This window comes from Sorex araneus, chromosome 4 (genome assembly GCF_027595985.1).
Source record: "Sorex araneus isolate mSorAra2 chromosome 4, mSorAra2.pri, whole genome shotgun sequence".
Classification (NCBI taxonomy): domain Eukaryota; kingdom Metazoa; phylum Chordata; class Mammalia; order Eulipotyphla; family Soricidae; genus Sorex; species Sorex araneus.
Genome location: NC_073305.1, coordinates 40,431,977 through 40,452,037, shown reverse-complemented (window position 1 = coordinate 40,452,037; position 20,061 = coordinate 40,431,977). Strand labels below are relative to the sequence as shown.

Below are 20,061 nucleotides of genomic sequence, written 5' to 3'. Positions count from 1 at the left end.
TGCTATCACTCCAGCTCCAGGAATTGCTCTTTGTGGGAAAGGAAAATCAATTCTAAACTCTGCTCGGGTTTTCCAGGAATATCACTTTCCTCTCACAGAAAGCAACTTCAGCAAGGAGACAAATAGTAAAGTACACTTATTTGGGAAATGAGGGGAGAGAAAGAGTTTTTCACTGAAGAGAGAGTGTGGACTTCTCCAGAGCGGAAAGAGTCAAGAACACATCCTAAATAGAGCTGTAGTGAGTTGCAAGATGGGGAATGCACACAAAGTAAGAAAGCCCATGTTTCAGGCGAAGAGGTGGGCATCTTTCCCAGAAAGGGCAAGCATGCACCTTTCCCTCTGTACATCAACTTGGCAGAGGAAAATGTGTGCATCTGTCTGTATTTCCCCCTGAGATGTGGACTTGTTTACTCTCAGCCTCTTTGGCCCACATCTGCCCGCAACTCTGCTTGGGGTGTGTACTTTTGTGTGCTTTCTACTCTGTAGAAATATGTGTGTTCTCTCTTGAGCACACATGTCTCTTTCTCTCCTTTACTTCCCAAATAAAGTTATTTTACTTCTCTATTCTTTGTCTCCTCCTGAAATTCTTATGTGTGAGGGAAGGTAAATTACTGACCTGCAAAGTCTGGTTAGGATTTAGGACTTTCTTTCCTGCAAAGAGCAGTTTCTCCTTGCAGTCTGGTTCTGCAGCTCCCTGAGAAATCAGGAGGCAGGGATAATTTCCCACAGCCTGCAGCACAAGTGGAATCCAGGTGTAGTTTAACATCTCATCGGGATACTGTGCAAGTGCTCAGAGAAGACCCTCATCAGTGGGTAGAGAGGGAAGCAATAAACCCCCTTCTCAAGCGGGGCTGTCTCTCTTTTCCCCACTTCACATAAGCCACCCACCCAGGGACCCTACTCCTAATTTCCCACCCACAACACTAGCATCTGAAGAGAGCATCTAGATTTCAAAGGAATCTATGAAATTTGCATTGGAAACATAGGTGACACATTAACCTCTTTTTTTAGGCCAGGCCTTTTTTTGGGCCAATGCTCAAGACTCACTCTTGGTTCTGCTTTCAGGAATCATTCCTGGTGGGCTCAGAGGATCATGTGGATAGCTGAGGACCAAATCTGGGTTGGCTACATGCAAGATAGGCACTCTATTTGCCTCCAACCCCTCTTTTTGTTTGTTTGTGTTTTTGATTTTTGGGTCACGCCCTGTGATGGGTTGGCTGGTATGCAAGGAAAACGCTCTACTCACTATTCTATCACTCTGGCCCAAGCAGCCCCTCTTCTTTTTTTTTTTTTTTTCACTTTTTGGATCACATCTGGCGATACACAGGGGCTACTCCTGACTCTTCACTCAGGAATTACTCCTGGCGGTGCTCGGGGACCATATGGGATGCTGGGAATTGAACCCGGGTTGGCCGCATCCAAGGGAAATGCCCTACCGGCTGTGCTACTGATCCAGCCCCCCAAGCAGCCCCTCTTCTTAAGGTAGTATTTGTTAAGATAATTGAGTGGAAAAAAAGGATGTGTGAGGCAGAGAGGAACAATCAAATGAGATATGGATCCAGTATAGGGGATACATTCAACTTATCTTCAGTAATATAAATTTATTGCAGATCAAGGTCACATGACCTTATTTCCTCCTTAGCAATACTGCCACATGGAGTTTCCAAAAGTCAGCCTCAACTGTCACAAATCCTCAACTAGGAAGTGAGAAAATAGCTTAATATTTTAGCTGTCTGGTTTCTTTGTTTTAGCTGCCATAGCCTCATCCCCGGAGACTATGATGACAAGTGACCACAGTTGCAAATCTTGAGAAGCAGGCTTGGAAAACCACGAGGAGGCTAAGACCCTGTGTAGCTGAGGGAATCTAAATAGACCCTGAATGGGAGAACTTACCGACTGCTTGGAACCTTGGTATGGAAGCCAGAGATCCATTGTGAAGGAAGTGTGGTAGATTGAGTCTTGGTCTATGCCTTTGTAAGATCACCTTTTACCACTAGAATTCTAGGTCATTTAAGAGGGTGGTGGGCAGCTATTTGTGCTTTAGGTTGTCTCTGAGTCAGCTAAGAAGAGGTGGCTGGGGGTCCCCGGGGTTCAGCTGGCTGGCCTGCCTGTGCTTCTCCACAGTTAGACTCTGACTTAAGCCTCTCTTTTTCTCAGAGGCCCCTGAAAGCAGAAGGAAACACACTCTCCTAAGAGGCAAAGCGAGGGGGGCATAGTAGGTCACAAACGCCTCACTGGGAGTGAGCTAGGCTTTATCCTCTAGGCCAAGAAGTAGCATTGCACTGTCATAAGTCACGGGTTTTGCTTAGGGAGCAGACTTCTCAGGACTGCAGTCTCAGGGGCTGCCACTGACCCTTGACCCTCAGATAGGAGCAGTAGACGATATGAACAAGTCTAGACTCACATGGTGTGGCAGAGGCTTGACCCAGGGGTCTGTTCTGCACCTCTGTTTCCTTCCACCTTTCACATCTGGGAGCCCAGCCAGCCACAAACTTTATTGCTAATCAGGGGAACCTGATTCCCTTGCAGATAACCCCTAACCAGTATCTCTCAGGTGACCACTTCTGAAACCTGCACAGTTCTGAGATCCCTGCAATGTCATTGCCCAGTGACTTCAGTACACACCTGTCACTCTCACTCCCACTTTTATCCAGTTTGGGGAGAACATCTTGAAGATGTTACCTAAACCCAAGGCCTTGCCTCCGGCTCTGCTTTCGGTGGTTATTCTCAGTATGTACATATGATCTGGAGGCTGAAGTATCCTCTATGATATACTAGTTTGCCAGGAAATGGTCCCAAGAACATTTGGGACAGTGGTCAACACCTGAGATACTCAGAGTAGCCCCTGGTGGTGCTCAGGGGACCATAAGCTGTACTAGGGCCTGAGCTAGGGCTGGTTGCATCCAAGTGCTTAAGTATTTTACCTTCTATACTCTCTGGCACCAGTAGGACCTCTATATCTTTTCCGTTGATTTTTTTGGGTCTCATTTTTGTGGTGGTTGGGAAGAACATGCAGTATATGGATCAAAAGTGGGGTTATTGGATGTCTTTTTTGAAGCATTTCCCTGGTCTTGTTCCTTATTTTGTTCTTGTGGTCACACCCAGCTGTGTTCAGGGCTTACGCCTGGTAGTGCTTAAACCATGCACAGTGCCAGGAATTGAAACAGGGTCTGCATTGTACAAGGCAAGCACTTTAACCCTATACTATCTCTCTGATCTATAATTTTCATTTTACCATGTTTCCCTGCATATCAACCCACTTTGCTTTAAATACCGGCACAGTGGGTAGGGCACTTATCTTGCACATTGCTGACCTTCAATCCATAGTATCCCATATGGTCCCCAGAGCACTGCCAGGAGTGACCTTTGAGCCCAGAGCCAGGAGTAACCCTTGAGCATCACTAGGTGCGGTCTCCCTGCCAAAAATAATTAACTACCAGAACTTTTTAAAAGTCTCACATAATGATTGCACTTCACTATATATATATATATATTTTTTTTTTTTTGTCACACCTGGCAGTTCTCAATAGCTTATGTTTCTATCCTCAAAGCTAACTCCTAGAAGTGCTCAGGGGACCCCTCTCTGCTGCTGGGAATTGGCCAAGTGTATGCAAGGCAAGAGCCTTAACCCTGTACTATCTCTTTGGACCCAGCACCGCACTTTTTCTGCAAAAACGTCTGGCATAAAATCTTCAACAATTGTGCAGTGAAATACAACTATTATATATATTTTTGTTCACTCTTGACAGTTGCTCAGGGGGCCATAAGATACTAGAGATCAATCCTGGCCTCCTGCACACAGAGCATGGGTTCCAGTATTTTGGTTTATCTCTCACACACCATTATGAGTTTTTGGGCCACACCCTACAGTGTTCAGGGGACCTTGAAATGCGTGTCAGGGATCAAATCTCCCACATACAAAGCACGCACTCTAGCCTTCTGAACTATCTATCCAGCCCTATGTAGTTTTTCCAACCCATAAGTTATTTAAATAAACATGTCACAAATACTAATAATGAACAGTTCTGTATCTCATTAGCAATGTTTTGTGGGAAGACAAACTTTATTTGAAAGCAACCCGCAAGAGACGTCGGGGGTCAGGCACTACAGCTGGCTGGCAGAGGCATGGTCACAAGGCTCTGAAGTCTTAGCCGAGTCCTGTCACTTTCTGCTGGGTACCCAATCCCTGTCAGTCTCCTCTTCAGGGGGAAACAAAAAATAGGTGTTCTTAAAGATGCTCTTGACATCCATTATTCAAACACCCCATTTCAGGAAAGAGGACACCCAGAGTCAACTTGGGACAGAATATGCTTAGTTGTTAAAATAAATATTTATGTTAACAATATGTAGCGTTCTTCACATTTTAAAACGAGCCACAGAGGTTTCATGTGTATCTGACACAGCTGATTGGTAAAGATCCTATCTCCACTTCATAGGAACTGGATTGCATTCCATGACTTCTCACAGCTGTCAACTGGAACATTATTCCATAGCTTTTGCTGTGCTGGCTGGGCTGGCATCTGCAATGGTAGCCAAATAAATGAGGTTTCTATGTAACACGTGCTGGTACCTAATGGTGAGAAAATAGGCAAAATTGATTTTTAGTGAACAGGTATGGTGAACTAGAGGAAAAAGATTCATTCTAGAGGAATGGTTGGTTCAGTGCTATCAACTGATAATAGGAGCTTGGTTCAGAGCCATCAACCTTCTTGTTTAACACTTGAGGTTGGGGCTGGAGCGAAAGCACAGCGGGTAGGGCATTTGCCTTGCATGCGGCCGACCCAGGTTCGATTCCCAGCATCCCATATGGTCCCCTGAGCAACGCCAGGAGTAATTCCTGAGTGCAGAGCCAGGAGTGACACCTGAGCATCGCCAGGTGTGACCCCCCCAAAAAAATAGATAAAGAACACTTGAGGTCAATAAGTCTAGAATAGAATCTGTTCCCTACTAATTACTTCCAGAGATATCTCTTGAAGTCAAGTCAACACTTCTGACTGGGCCAACTATATTGAAATAGTGTTCTGGGGCTGGAGTGATAGTACAATGGGTAGGGCATTTGCTTTGCACTCAGCCAACCTGGGTTCGATCGCCAGCATCCCATAAGGTCCCCTGAGCACCACCAGGAGTAATTCCTTAGTGCAGAGCCAGGAGTAACCTCTGTGCATCTCCAGGTGTAACTCACAAAGAAAAATCACTGTCACTGTCATCCCGTTGCTCATCGATTTGTTCGAGCAGGCACCAGTAACGTCTCTCATTGAGAGACTTATTGTTACAGTTTTTGGCAAATCCAATATGCACGGGTAGCTTGCCAGGCTCTGCCTCGAGGGCTCGATACTCTCCGAGGGCTTGATACTCTCGGTAGCTTGCTGGGCTCTCCGAGAGGGGCGGAAGAATCGAACTCGGGTCGGCTTCATGAAAGGCAAAAGCCCAACCGCTGTGCTATCGCTCCAGCCCAAAAGAAAAATAAAAACAAAAAAAGAAGTAGCGTTCTAAATGGTTTCCCAGCACCCCTGTAAAGCAGTTTGAGTGAAGACTGTACAATGTAAGTCAAGACCATGCCTTACTTCTATTTCAAACCCTCTGGTCTTCCATCTCATGAATAAAGCTGAGCCTTTCTCATGATCAGTGCCTCTGGTCACCTGATTTCATCTCTTAACAGTTTCTCTTCACCCAGTGAATTATGGCCACACTGGTCTCCTTGTAGTGACTGTTGGGAGCTTTCCCACTAACACTTGTAGTGCCCAATTCTCTGTCTCTCTCCCCTTCACCTCAGACATCACTCACAGGCATTACTCAGAACTCACACTAGAGATAATGTTGCATAAAACAGAAACTCTCTGTCCTCTTATCCAGGTTTATTTTTATCACAAGCACTTGTGTGTCTAATTGTAGGATTCCCCCTCTAGGTCATTCTTTCCCAGAGTGGGTGACACTGTCCCCACTGGGGTGAAAGAAGCCTCGGGTGCAATCTGGCATGCTCTGTTGGAGGGTGGGGAGGACTAGCACAATTATTTTTTAAAAATTCTTATTTTTATATACACCCTAGCCTTCCCCTCCAATTCCCCCCAAAGGAGTTAAGAGGCCAAATGAACGTGGAAACTACTGCTCTAAATTCTAGTTTATATAGTAAGCTCAGTGAGAACAAAGCTTTACCTACTTGGGTAATGCTTTTCCAATAGTTGAAACCGTCTGGTACTTAGTATTACTCATATTTGTTGAGCAGACTTTTGTTTGTTTGTTTTTGGGCCATACTCGGTGGTGCCCAGGGGCTGTTTTTGGCCTTGTGTTCTGGACTAATCTCTGACAGTGCTCAGGGAACTGTATGTGGTTCTCCCTTTGAACCAAGTCTGGATTACTGCTACCACTTGCAGGGCAAGTGCCTTATCCCTTTTGTGTGTTTGTTTTTGGGCCACACCTGGTGGTGCTCCGGGTTTACTCCGGGCTCTGTGCTCAAGGATCACTCCTGGTGGGGTTCAGGAGACCATATGAAGTAATGGGGATGGAACCCAGATCTGCTATATGCAAGATAAGCACCCTGCCTGCCATATGATCTCTCTGACCCCAGTGCCTTATCTCTGTACTATCTCTCCAGAATCTGTTAGAATCTGTTCTTTACTAATTGCTGAACAAACTTTAAAAAAAGATGAGAACGAGGAAGAGGACTCAAAGGGCTGGAGTGCCTAGTCTGCGTGTGGAAGTCCAGAGTCTGTCCTGATAGAACAGGGATTCGAACTCAGGAAGGTGAACTGGAGTAGGGATTCAGAACCATGATCTGTGAGAGAAGCCCCACTAGCTCACAGTTAAATTGCACCAAATGTTACAAATATTTTCCATGTGGAAAAATGATGATGCTTATGATAAACTGGAATAAAAATTTTTTTTTTCCTTTTTGGGTTACACCTGGCAATGCACAGGGGTTACTCCTGGCTCATGCACTCAGGAATTACTCCTGGCGGTGCTCAGGGAACCATATGGGATGCTAGGAATCAAACCCGGGTCGGCCACGTGCAAGGCAAATGCCCTACCTGCTGTGCTATTGCTCCAGCCTCTGGAATAAAAATTTTTAAATGTTCAAGTCAAATTACCAAATATCAGGGCTAAAAGATGGCTATCTCTATTCTACCGAGGAGAAAGATTATCGGTAAACTGATTTTAAAAAAGCCAAAAACCTTGGTGGGGAGGTTCTCAACCAAGTTCAGGGGACAAGGGACTACTCCAGTGACTGGCAAGAGGGTTCTCCCATACCAACAGTGGTGAGGGTCAGCCTGGTCATCCCAGGGGTGCTGAGGGTGAGGCATGAGGTGTGAGGACCCCAACCCAGAGCCTAGTCCATAGAAGGCATGCAATTCAGCCCTGTGAGCTAGCTCTCCACTCCTTAAACAAGTCTTTGGTACAATAAAATAAATATTCTTCTATAATAAAGGGAGCATAATTCCTGGACCACATATAGAAAAGGGAATGTCTCATTCTCTATTTTTGCATATGGCTAGAAAGCATATTAATTTACTGTGCGGTATCTATGGTTGACTTAACTTGGAAATCTTCTATTGGTCTTTGTGTTACAGACTGACTACAAACTATACATGGGAGGGTACTCAGACAGATAACCTGATCCCTTTACTTATAAGACCTTTCAGGGCTTATAACGAGAGCAATCACTGTTCTCCCATCCTAGTTTAACCACTAGTTACTAGATACTAGTTTAATCCATCCCAGTATAAGCTGACATGGCTTGGCAATGGCGTAGTTGAACTGTTTTTTCGCTCTCCCAAAACCCTGCTCAGGGGCCTTGGGCTACTCCCAGAGATACTCGGTTCAGTCTTTTATACTACACAGAATTTAAGTGTTTAACGAGGTTTCACAACGCATTGGCAGGCATGGGAAAGGCAGGTAAGTAAACCCTCTGAGCCTCCACTGGGATCCATCACTCTTAGATCCAGACAGCTGCATCACCATACTGGCTTCCTCTCACTCGTCAGGGGAAGGAACTTACTGAACGCACTCATTCGCCCGTCCCTTGTTCTGATACTCCACAATACAGCGGATCAGCTGGTCATTCTCTTCCAGGAGCTGCAAGATCAAACAAAGGGTCAATGCACTGCGATGTCTAGGCGACAGGGAGCACAGCAAGACAGTCAGGCTACCCAGTTCCAGCGTCTTTGCAGACTTCCCGCCCGTCACTCTACAAACTCACACCAGTCAACACCTGCACTCATCTGGCTCTAAGCTAGGTTGCTGTTCGTGCCAGGAGGCTTCCTGCACCCTGCCAGTCCTCCGGGATATCGACCAAGGGTCGCCTCTCCGCCCGCGCTGGCACTCACCCGCTGGATAGTCTCCTGGTTGACTTCCGCTTTGCCTCTCATCCAGTCCGGTACGAAGGCCACCGACATCCCGGGAAGCCAGGAAAGAGCCCAGCCTCTGTCCCCTTGGGCCCCAGGGCGCCACGTCCGGAGCCCAGCAGCTGCAGCGAGACGCACCCCCGCCTCGGCAACCCACGGTAGGTGGTGCCTACATGCTCGGCGCTGATTGGATCCTCAGCCTATAGGGCGGGGCACAGGAGGAACGTCCTTTGCGATTGGGCGCGCAAGCGCTAAACTCGGCGTCCTTTACCGGCCCCGCCTCTAGGATGCAGGGGACCCTTTGCGCTTGCGCAACCCGGAACGTAACCTTGGGGGCGTGGCTGGCGCCAGGACGGTCCCGCCTTTTCAGGCCGTGGGTATGGTATTCCTGCTGGGGCTCGTGGCCCTGCGTAAAGCGGTAATCGAAACTGGAGCCCAGATATCTGGCTTCAGGTCTCCTTTGACAGCACTCGGGTGTGTCCATGCCCGTGTGTGGGGTCGGAACCCTGGGCATTGCCAAGCCAAATCCTGCAGGACCAAGGAAGACAGATAATCAGTTTTGCTTAGGGAAAAAACTCACATATTACCTATTTGTCCTTTAGGGAATAATACTGTTTATGAGGTTTACAATCCTAAAAGTCACCATTCTCTATTTTACAGTTAAACAAACGAGGGCCACAGAGAGAGAGAGAGAGAGAGAGAGAGAGAGAGAGAGAGAGAGAGAGAGAGAGAGAGAGAGAGAGAGAGAGAGAGAACACGAGAACAGTGGGACAGCGCTTGCCTTGTTTGTAGCAGCTGGCCCCACTTCAGATCCTGGCACCCCATTTGGTCCCGGAGGCCTCCAGGAGAGATCTATGAATGCAGAGTCAGGAGTAACCCCTGAGCTAGGTGTGGCCAGACCCACCCCCCTCCCACCCTGAAACAAACAAACAAACTAAGTAACCCGCCCAATAGCTACTAAGGGCAAAACCAGTACCTGAACACAGGCAGTCTGGTTTTAGAACTCTCTACTATTAGCCCACACTGCATCATCCTGCAGAGACAGTTTGCTGCCAGAAGGGAAGCCTGGCTTCCTAACCTGGGTTACATAGTGACTGCTGGTTGTCTTCCTCCTTGTGCAGCCCATCCACAATGGATGTGGGAACAGGTTAGTTTTCCATGAAACACGGAGTGAACAGTGATCACTTCACTTAGGTGGGTGATCTTACAGCTTTATCATTCAAAATGGGCTTGGGGGCAATTCTTCCTCCTTGAGCTTCATTTCCCTGACCAGTGACTGTGATACTGGTCAGGGTCATCTGTCTTGTGGCACTCTCCTTTCACACCTCTCAATGCAACTTTGTAAGGAGACAATGTTCATCCATTTCCCAGGGGGGTCTCCAGAGTGAGAGAAGTAGGACAACATGTCTGTGCTGCATCAGGACCCTTCCGAAGTTGGCTAGGAGTGATCACTGAGCACAGAGCCAAGAGTAGGTCCTAAGTACAGTCAGATGTGGGCAAAAAACAAAAAACAAAACCAAGACAGAATCATGGATACCTCTCTGGAAATCTATAAGCAAACAAACAGAAAGTACCAACTCCCTCCAATTACACCTGACTATAGCCCTCACCTGGATCATTCCAGTGGCCAAACTGTCTACTTTAGGAAATATTAGTCTGGGACAGGCTTCTGTAGTACACTGGCTGGAGAGGAAAGCTCTGGGGACTGCATCTCCCTCACTGCTGTCCAGTCCACTGTGATGCCCTTATACCAGTGAGATCCTGTTTAGACCCTATCTGTCTTTTTTTTTTTTTTTGCTTTTTGGGTCACACCCAGCGATGCACAGAGGTTACTCCTGGCTCTGCACTCAGGAATCACCCCTGGCGGTGCTCAGGGGACCATATTGGATGCTGGGAATCGAACCCGGGTCGGCCACGTGCAAGGCAAATGCCCTACCCGCTGTGCTATTGCTCCAGCCCCGAGACCCTATCTGTTTTAAAGCATTCACATTGTATGTTCCAAACCCCCAAGGCTCCTCATCTGAAAGCTTTGGGGTCCTGTGGAACTAGTGCCAATTCCTGAATCCCCCAACTCTGTCTAGGTCAGAGCTTTGTATTTTGTCACTGGGGTGGGATCAGGCTTTCATTTACCTGTGTGAATGCACCAAGAAGGAATCCTAGCCCCTTCACTGGCACACACGCTGCATGGGTTTTAATATCCATGACCAACCCAACCTCCTGTTTCTTCCCTTCTCTTCTTTGTGCCTTATATGACCCAGCCTCATGAGTTCTTGTCATTTAGTCCAACTCTGAGTGAGCGTAGGAAGGATTAGACATTAGTGTGGGAGGGAATGCCTGGATCCCCAGAGGCCACTGGACTCAATACAAATCTCTTTTGTTTTCCTTTTGTCATTTTCCTCTGCTTAGCTTTGTAAAACTGGTTTACTTTTCCTCTAAGTAATGACAAATTTCAAGAGTCTAAGTCCAGTGCAGACCTTTATACTGAACTGCAGCTGTATATTTAATGCTGTGTGCACTCACATGCCAGACTAAGTCTCAAAGCTACTCTACCATTTGAGCAATATCCTTTGTTTTATATATATGTACATATATATGCACATATATATGTATATATACATATGAAAAGTTTTCGATTTTGATAATTTGGGGAGACACAAGGCTTACTCTTAGCTGTGCTCAGGCATCAGCTCATGATGATGCTGAGGGGTCATTTTTGGTGCCAGGGATCAAACTAGGGTCAGCTGGAAGCAAGGCAAGTGGGTTACCCCAGTGCCTTACCCCTGTACTATCTCTCTAACCCTTTTTTTTTTTTTTTTTGCTTTTTTGGGTCACACTCGGCGATGCACAGGGGTCACTCCTGGCTCTTCACTCAGGAATCACCCCTGGCGGTGCGAGGGGGACCATATGGGATGCTGGGAATCGAACCCGGGTTGGCTGCATGCAAGGCAAACGCCCTCCCCGCTGAGCTATTGCTCCAGCCCCTCTCTAACCCTTTGATCAATTGTAATTGTGTCATTTTGTGGTATTTAGTCCATTCACATTGTTGTGCAACCCTTACCACCATCTACTTCCAGAATTTAGTGATCTTGTCCAATGGATATATTGCACCTTTAAAACTTTAAATCCCAGACCACACAGATATTACAGGAACTAAGGCACTTGCCTTGCATGTGGCTAATTCTGATTCAAATCTCCAGCACCACATATGGTCCCCTGAGCACAGAACAAGAAATATCCCCCGAGCACTGCTATATGTCTCCAAAATGGCAACAACAGCAAAACACAAAAGCACTAAATCCTCATCGCTCTTTGCCTGGGTTTTGTTTTTGCATTCCTTTAAAGAAGCCCTGCTATGGGGTCAGAGAGATAATACAGCAGGTAAAGCACTTGCCTTGCATGCATGGAGTTCAGTGGTCACCTGAGCCTCACCAGGAGTGACCCTTGAGTGCAGAGTCAGGAGTAAGCTTTGAGCATAGCCTTATGGCCCCATCATCAACCACAAAGTCCAGCAGCCCTTCCACAGAGAATTTTGTTTTGTTTGTTCGCTTTTTCCCTTTAAGTCTTTTGAGGTCCACTCTCTCAGGTGAGGAACTCTTTTTTTATTATTTTTTTTTATACCCTCCATCCTCTCTTTCCTACCTCCAGTTGTTTATATGGTAAGTTCTCATTTAATGTAGAATGGATCTTGGAAACTAGGATTTAAAGCAAAATGACTACAAAAAAAAAAAGCCCTCAAATAACACCCTTTTGTTCATTTGTCAGTCTGGATTCCCCCCCCCCCCCCCCTTAAAACTAAAGTGTGCTGTGCTGATAAAGGGACTTTAGCCCCACATTATTCTAGTACCTGTTGTAATCCCGGTCCTCTGAAGCACCTTTCTTTCCTCCTTTGCTTAGCAACTTCCCAGCTAGTGTCAGAATTTCTCATGGATTCCTCCTCTAGGGAGCGTCAACCCCGTTCCCGAAAATTCCCTCACAAATCTTGCACCTCTCAGAAAAAGCACACAGGGCCATTAGTTGGATGGGTGCTCTTCGACTCTGACTCCTCTTTACTTGGGTTTTCTTCCTGTTGTTTTGTTTAGCCCTTTGGGATGGAGGGGCCGGGGTGCTCTGTACGGTGCTCAAGGGACCATGTGTTGCTGAAGACTGAACCTCAGACCTCCCAAATGCGTAGTATGCACACTAGCCCTTTGTACTACATCCCCTCCTCCCTCTAACCATTTTTAAAGGGAGTTAAATCTCTTTAACTCCCAGTGCCTGGCACACAGTTGATGCTCAAAATCTGCGGGGCGCCTCGGCACTCCCCCCCACATCGTCCTCCCTTCCTTTCCCCCCCACCATCTCCCCCGGCCCGGGGTGCTTCCGTTCAGGGTCGGACTTTGCCACCTCATCCAGGCTGGCAGGAGGCTTTGCTCTTTGGTTTGCCTATCTCGGGTCTCCCGCCCAGCCGCGCGGACCGGACCACACACGCCCCGGGTGTGTCGCGCCGTCACGAGGAGCCTCCCCGTCTCCGCACGTCAGTCAGTCCCGTCTCAACACTGGCTGGCATCGAGCTGAGACGTGCGACGCACTCCTCGTACTCCCGGGCGTGGGAATATACAGACTCGGACCTCAGAGCTACGCGGGTGAGAGCCGGGAGGTGGGGGAGAAAGCTGGGACGCGCGTACTTGGGACACCCGAGCGCCCGCGCCGCTTACCTTTAAGAATCGTCCCTTTCGCCACTGGGCCGGGGACCCGGCGGCGGGAGCACGCCAGGATTGGTCGGTTTGGGTGCGGGTGTTGCTTAGCAGCAGCCAATGAAACCCCGAGGTTCGCGCGTGCGCACCGTCGCCTACCTGCACCCGGCTGCCGCGAGGCCAGGGCCGGCTGCCCCCCGAGCCGGGTGGGCTCAGGTTACGGCGGCGGCGGGGGGTGCCCGTGGCTCGGTGGCGCGGCGGGCGGGCGGCGATTCCCCGGAGCCGCCGTCGGGGCCAGGTGAGGGCGGGCCGGGCCGGGCGCTGCGCCGTCCGTTAGCTGAGCGCTCGAGGGGCTGGGTGTGGCGCAGGGCGGGCCTGGGGGTGGAGGCTCCGGGTCCGCTCCGCCCTCAGTCCCGGCCGGGTCCCACGGAGCTCGGTGGGCTTGGCCGGCGTCCTGGGTGCCCCCCTCCTCCGTGGCTGCGCCCCGGGCGCGGGGCGCGCGTGCCGCGGGAACCTCCGGCTGACAGCTGCGCGCCCCGCGGGCTCCCCCGGTGGGAGGAGACGGGGTGTGGCCCAGCCTAAGAGGGGGCGTTTGTTTTAAGGACCACGTCAAACTGTTACTCAGTTCTAATAGCGAACTCTCCGTAGCCTGCCGCTTTGATGGACTTGGTTCACCCAATAGTGCACGGGACCAGCTTTTCTGAACAACCCGGGGGTAGCAGCGGGTGCACATTTTTTTAGTCTGTATTCTAGTTTTACGCCGGGACTTCCAGAGCCGGAGGGTTAAAAAAAAAATTAGGAGTGTGAAACTCAAAACCACAATAGAATATTCCCAACTTTGAAAAGTAGTCGGTGAGACTTATATCGTAATCAGGAAAAGTACAAAAACGAAATCAAAACCTAGGGTTCAAAGGATGATGGGTAGATAAATCCTCATTGAATTTTAGAAGAAAGGAGTTAGTCATGAGAAGGATACTTTTTAGTAAAGCAAAGCGAAAGTGGCTTAATGTTGCTTAATGAGTTAAATTGACATACTAAGATATAGCTCTGGAAAAGACGTTTTGGGCAGTGTTGTTACAGTTCTTAACGTTTGTGCTTACTATGTAGGGGATATTTTGGATATGGTCTGGATATGTTTTGTCCTTTTAAGCGACCAAAGAGGTAAATACAAATGATGTCAGGGAGGAAAACTGGCTTATTCAAAGTAATTCTGTGAGAAAGAAGCAGATGTTCAAGTGTGGCTCTGGGTCAGGGCTGCTTCTGTTTACCTGCCTCTGATTAGTTTTGAGTATTAGTCCTCTAGGAGGAAGAATTGTTTAAGAGAAACAAAAGAATTATTTAAGTTGGTAATTGTTATAACAAGGATTGAGAGAATAATGGAAAGATCAAAGGCTTTTGAATATTTGAAGTATAGAAGTTTGGGTTTGAGTCCTGGTTCTACCACTTGAGCCTTAAGCTAATTTTCCACCTGTTAATTGTAGATTGTGCCTACCTTATAAATAGGAATATTAATTATTAACAAATGTTAAAATATCACTACTGTGCCTAGCCTGTAATATTAGTTGTTAATGAATTTCAGCTTCTGTTCTTCTTAGTTCCTAACAAGTGACAGAGTTGAATTCTGCCCTCTTCCCCACCCCATCCCCAAGGGAACCTTAGGAGCCAGCTCTTACGTCCTGTGGCTGAAGGTGAATCCAGTAAAGATGACATCATCCGTTTTTGTCTTCTGTATTTGAGTGAGCAGCATGTCTTATGACACGTGTTTGAATGTTTGTCTGTCAAAAGCAACTTATTTTGCCTGTTTAAATTACTCTTTTGCAAGATTTGGCAATTTAATCTTGTTTGTTTTCTTTCCTTCTCTTTTGAAGGAAGAGGAGGGTTATATGTGGTAGGGTTTTGTTTTGTTTTGTTTTTTGGATCATACCTGGTGATGTTCAGGGCGTACTTCTGTCTCTGTGTTCAGGGATTACTCATGCCAGGATGTAGCGGACCATATTCGGTGCTGGGAATCGAACCAAGTCAGGGTCCATACAAGGTAAATGCCTTAACTGCTGTGCTATCTCCCCAGCTCCTATGGTGGGGTTTTGGGATATGGTTTAAGGTAAAAGGGAGAGAAGAAAATCACAAAACAGTGGCCTTTAGCTAGACACATTGGCCTTTAGTTGGTAGCACAGGGATAATCTATGACATGAGCAGTTTATAAATAGATGAGCAGTTTATAGATCTGAGAAGAGGATTTGGGAAACAGGGATTAAAGTATGGTTTTAATGAAATCTAGTAGTTACTAAGGTTTTTTTTCATGCAATTACTACCTTTAATTTCTACTTACTAGAAACTAAATACCATCTATATAACTTTTTCCCTTTCCAAGATTTATTGCATTCCAAAAAAATATTCAGAACATAGACAATGGAGCAACAATGGGTAGGTGCTTGCCTTGCACATGGCTGACCCAGGTTGGATCTCTGGCACCCCATGTTGTCCCCCAAGTACCGCCAGAAATGAGCACAGAGCCAGGAGTAACCCCTGAGCATTACCGGGTATGATCCCCAAACCAAAACAACAGAAGACAATGACAACGGCAAAGGATATTGGGGATATTGGGAACTGTATTACTTGTTTCTGGAAGCAAAAATAAGGTTCATTCATTTCGCTGCTTAGTTTTTAGTGAGTACTTTATAATGTGCCTGGCATGGAACAAGGTTTTGGTCCCCTGGACTGTGGAAGTTGCTGGTAAGGCCTGGAAGGCAGACTCACAGGAGTACTCGGTGTGAGCACTCTGAGACGATCTTAGTGTCTGTGTAACCAATACTGCTCTCTCTTGGTGGCACGATCTTCCAAATTCATACCATTGCTTTCCTGCTTAAGTTTAACACTAGTTATCTACAGACAGCTTTCATTTCTAATGAATATTGAGATTCATTGAGTTCATTCCAAATTTATTCCAGACCTTTCATTTTAGAAATGTCATGTAATTGTGAGGCGGCATTTATAAAATATGTCCTTCACCATTCATGCATAAATCAGCAGAACTGTGCTTAATTAGCAAAAAAAAGATGGTTTTATTAGTGGAGATATTTCAAAATGACATTTAAACACAAAAAGCAAGTATGAGCGCATAATGTAAGTGTTGTAAAAAGACCTTAGGTTAATGCTTTCCCCTCCACTGTTATTTTAAAACAAATATAGTCACAGGCGTCACTTGTGGCCATGCTCAGGGGACCATATAGTGCTGGAAATTGAATCTAGGTCTCTACAGGTGAAGCATGCACTCTAATCCACTGAACTATCTCTCTGACTCATATTTTTATTTTTGGGTTTGGGGCCATACCAGGTGGTACTCAGAGGTTGCTTGTGGTGGTACTCAAGGGACCATGTGGTGCTTGCACACTTGTGACTGAGCCACAGCCAGAAATTGCTTGTGGTACTAGGGGTCAAAATCATAGCGATGCCAGGATTATTCTTGGTGCACATGGGACACAGGGGTTTGGATTCATGACCATATGCTTTCAAGGCAGGTGCTGTAAGCCATTGCTTTATTTCTCCAAATCCTACAATTAATTTCTATTTGTCTATTTTGGGCTGAAGCAATAGCACAGCAGATAGGGTGTTCACCTTGCATGTGGCCGACCCAGGTTCTATTCCTTCTGCCCCTCTCGGAGAGCCCAGCAAGCTACTGAGAGTATTCCGCTTGCACGGCAGAGCCTGGCAAGCTACCCATGGCGTATTTGATATGCCAAAAAACAGTAACAAGTCTCACGATGGAGACATTACTGGTGCCCGCTTGAGCAAATTGATGAGCAACGGAATGACAGTGACAGTGACAGTGATGTCTGTTTTATGTTCTGCAACTTTGTTGAAATCCTTAGTTCTGGGACCTGTTTTTGATTTTTTTTTTAAGATATGTAAGGATTCCCCATGTAGATAATGACATCATCTGAAAATAGGTTTTATTTCTTTATTTCTGATCAACATGCCTTTTTCTTTTTTAATTGTTTTTTTTTGACCATACCCAATAATGCTCAGGGGTTACTCTTAGATCTGCACTCAGGATCACTCCTGGCAATGCTCAGGAGACCATATGGGATGCCAAGGATGGAATCTGGGTCAGCTTCATGCAAGGCAAATGCCCTATGCCATCCTTGAATCCTGGAATGAGTCCCACTTGCTTATGCTGTGAAATTAGGTTCTTGGAGGGTTTTGGGGAAGTATCACTGTCACTGTCATCCCTTTGCTCATCGATTTGCTCTAGCAGGCACCAGTAATGTCTCCATCGTGAGACTTGTTGTTACTATTTTTGGCATATCGAATACACCACAGGTAGCTTGCCGGGCTCTGCCGTGCGGACTGGAGTGATAGCGCAGCGGGTAGGGCGTTTGCCTTGCATGCGCTGACCCGGGTTCGATTCCTCCACCCCTCTCGGAGAGCCTGGCAAGCTACTGAGAGTATCTCGCCCGCATGGGGAACTATCACTGCCACTGTCACTGTCATCCTGTTGCTCATCGATTTGTTCGAGCGGGCACCAGTAACGTCTCTCATTGAGAGACTTATTGTTACTGTTTTTGGCATATCCAATACGCACGGGTAGCTTGCCAGGCTCTGCCGTGCGGGCTCCATACTCTCGATAGCTTGCTGGGCTCTCCGAGAGGGGCGGAAGAATCGAACACGGGTTGGCCGCATGAAAGGCGAAAGCCCAACCGCTGTGCTATCGCTTCAGCCCATGGGGAACTATATTTTCATTAAATTTTTTTTTGTTGAGACTCTTTTTATTTGTTTGAAGTGTGTAGTTGGTCATTGGAACCTTTTTACGATGACTGTGTTAAAGTGTGTCAGAGAATCCTGACATCTCTGTCATGCTGGTGTTACTATCATGATTGTCTTGCATGATTGTCTCTCATGCAAGTTGAGGTTTTTGTCAGTTTTAGCACGACAGGTGATTTCTGATTAAAATCTGGATGTTTGGGGCATTTTCTTGTGGAGTTCTGGATCGTGTTAATTTTTGCAGGGGGGCTTTACATGAATTTCTAGTTGCCCTTTTTGAACCTTCCCCCGTCAGGTGGGGCTTCAGGTTTTTTGTGTGACTTGTGGTGTCAGGGTTGCTGGTTCTAGTTGGGCAGAGATGGGACTTCTGGCTCCCCACAACTCACTTGGAGGGGCTCACTGGTGGATGCCACTTGGCACCTGTCGCTCTCTGCGGGCCCTTTCATGTACTACGCCACTGGGTGGGGAGTTGGGGAAGCACTTCCTTTCCCCTAGCAGAGGGTGCTATCTGGCGTTTGTTTTTATTTTCTTACTATGGTGTGCCGGCTCACCTGTTCCCGGTTCTTTGTCTGGAGAGGGCCCGGTTCTTGTGGTGGTGGTGGTGTCCCTGTTGGTGTTTTTGGCTTGCCAGCTTCTCCAGCACCAACACTGGATATGGGAGGTAAGAAGAAAATGGAACAAACACGGCCTTGTTGGACCTCTGACCCCAGGGTCCCTAGCCAGCTTGCTGCCGCCTCCCCTCCACCTCTCCGGATAGTTTGCTTAGTTCATACTTGCCGCCTTAGTGTCAGTTGTAGTAGTTGTTGTAGGAAGAAAAGTGCCTAAATCCACTTTTCCAGAAAAAGTCCCCAGTGTATTCCTCTTTGAGGATCAGTCCGATCTCTTGCTGGGTTCCACCCTCTGATAATTGTGTAAGACCTGACTTCACCGTCGTTAAACGCCTACAGTGCACAGAGCCCTTCCCAGGCTGCCTGAGCAGACAAAGATGAGCCTCTTCTGTTCGTATTAAAACTTAGGAACAGAAACGTCCCATGGAAACAATGCGCGAGGGTGTTGTGGCCGCTCAGACTCGTCCACAGCTGCTGGAGCCCTCAGCCAGCTGCTGCGCTTCACACGCACCGCCTCGAACAAGGTCATCACGGTGGCACCTCCATTTGGGCATGAATATACCTAAAAATGCGTCCGGCTTGCACTGTTCTGTAGCACTAGTAACTGCATGGGCAGAACTGGGGAAAACAGCGACGGCAACAACAACCCAACGAGGCTTTATCTGTCTTGCATGCTATTTGAGGAGAGGGAGGCTTGATCACAGAAGAATGAAGCAGCTGGAGTCGAGAGCCCGGAGGGACTTCAGTCCCTTAGAGCAGCAGAACTGGTTCTTAGCAGTGCCATCACCTGGAAAGGTCACTGCTTTCCGTTGGTTTAACACAATACCTGGCACCTAGTTAAAGGTCCCTGAAGTCAGCAATAAGGGGCGAGGGGGTGATGGTGGGGGTGACTGGTGGATAAATGCAAACTTCTAGCCCTGAAAAGAGGGTACGGTTTCCTCAGCACCCTGAAATGGAAGTGGGTTTTGGTTCCCCTGAGAGATTTCTGTCCTGTCTCTGACTCCCATGGTATCTGTTTCATTCTCACTGGTTCCTTGTCTCTCCCCGACTCCCTCCCATCCCTGCAACCACAGCTATGTCTTTATATGTTGATTATGGCTCTTGTTGAAGTTCTTTAATTCTTTTTTTTTTTTTTAATTTCGTAACAGTGTTGTTAGACACATCTTTATTGTGTTACCTGGTTTGGTTTTTTGGGCCCCATCTGGCTATGCTCAGGGGACCATCCTTAGTGCTAGGTTTCAAACCAGGGTCAGCCACTTGCAAGGCAAGCACCTTACTGGCTGTACTGTCTCTCCGCAATTCTCCAGCTCTTTAAGTATTCCTTTTTTCCTTTTTATTAAATTTTAGGGTTTCTTTTGGTTTTGGGATTAAATCTGATTGTGCTCTGGGCTTACTCCTGCCTCAGGGATCACTCCTGGTGAGTCTAGGGGACTATATATGGTCTTGGGGGTAGAACCCAGGTTGGCCATGTGCAACGCATTTACTCGCTGTACTACATCACCGCCTCCCTAAAAGTGTCCTTAAACACTTCTCTACACACACAGTGCTCATCACTTCCATTCACTGATATTACACTGTCCTCAAGATAGAAAGTAAATTTGTTGTTCAGATCCTAAGACATTTTATAGTTTTATTTTATTTCCCATCAGACTTATGCCCTATGACTCCTTAAAATATTGT

General features: G+C 47.1%; 2 protein-coding genes across 6 annotated transcripts in view; one reads left to right on the top strand and one right to left on the bottom strand.

The window, feature by feature from the left end:
* Positions 1-1,277: 1,277 nt before the first annotated feature.
* On the bottom strand, positions 1,278-13,165 carry SS18L2 (SS18 like 2). The gene is made up of 4 exons (XM_004614542.2): positions 13,034-13,165; positions 8,322-8,867; positions 7,994-8,070; positions 1,278-4,570 (listed from the first exon to the last, which is right to left on the bottom strand). The coding sequence occupies exons 2-4, from the start codon at positions 8,388-8,390 to the stop codon at positions 4,483-4,485; spliced, it is 234 nt and encodes a 77-aa protein (XP_004614599.1). The 5' UTR covers positions 8,391-8,867; positions 13,034-13,165; the 3' UTR covers positions 1,278-4,482.
* Positions 12,849-20,061, top strand: part of SEC22C (SEC22 homolog C, vesicle trafficking protein) — a 31,104-nt gene continuing 23,891 nt past the window's right edge. For 2 of the 5 annotated variants that reach the window (XM_055134580.1, XM_055134579.1), the window contains exons 1-3: positions 13,182-13,310; positions 14,662-14,748; positions 14,976-15,047. The gene's annotated coding sequence lies outside the window, so the exon portion shown is untranslated. Of the gene's footprint in view, positions 12,962-13,171; positions 13,311-14,661; positions 14,749-14,975; positions 15,048-20,061 lie in introns of those variants that run through there. The other 3 variants (XM_055134578.1, XM_055134582.1, XM_055134581.1) reach the window with 2 other exon arrangements.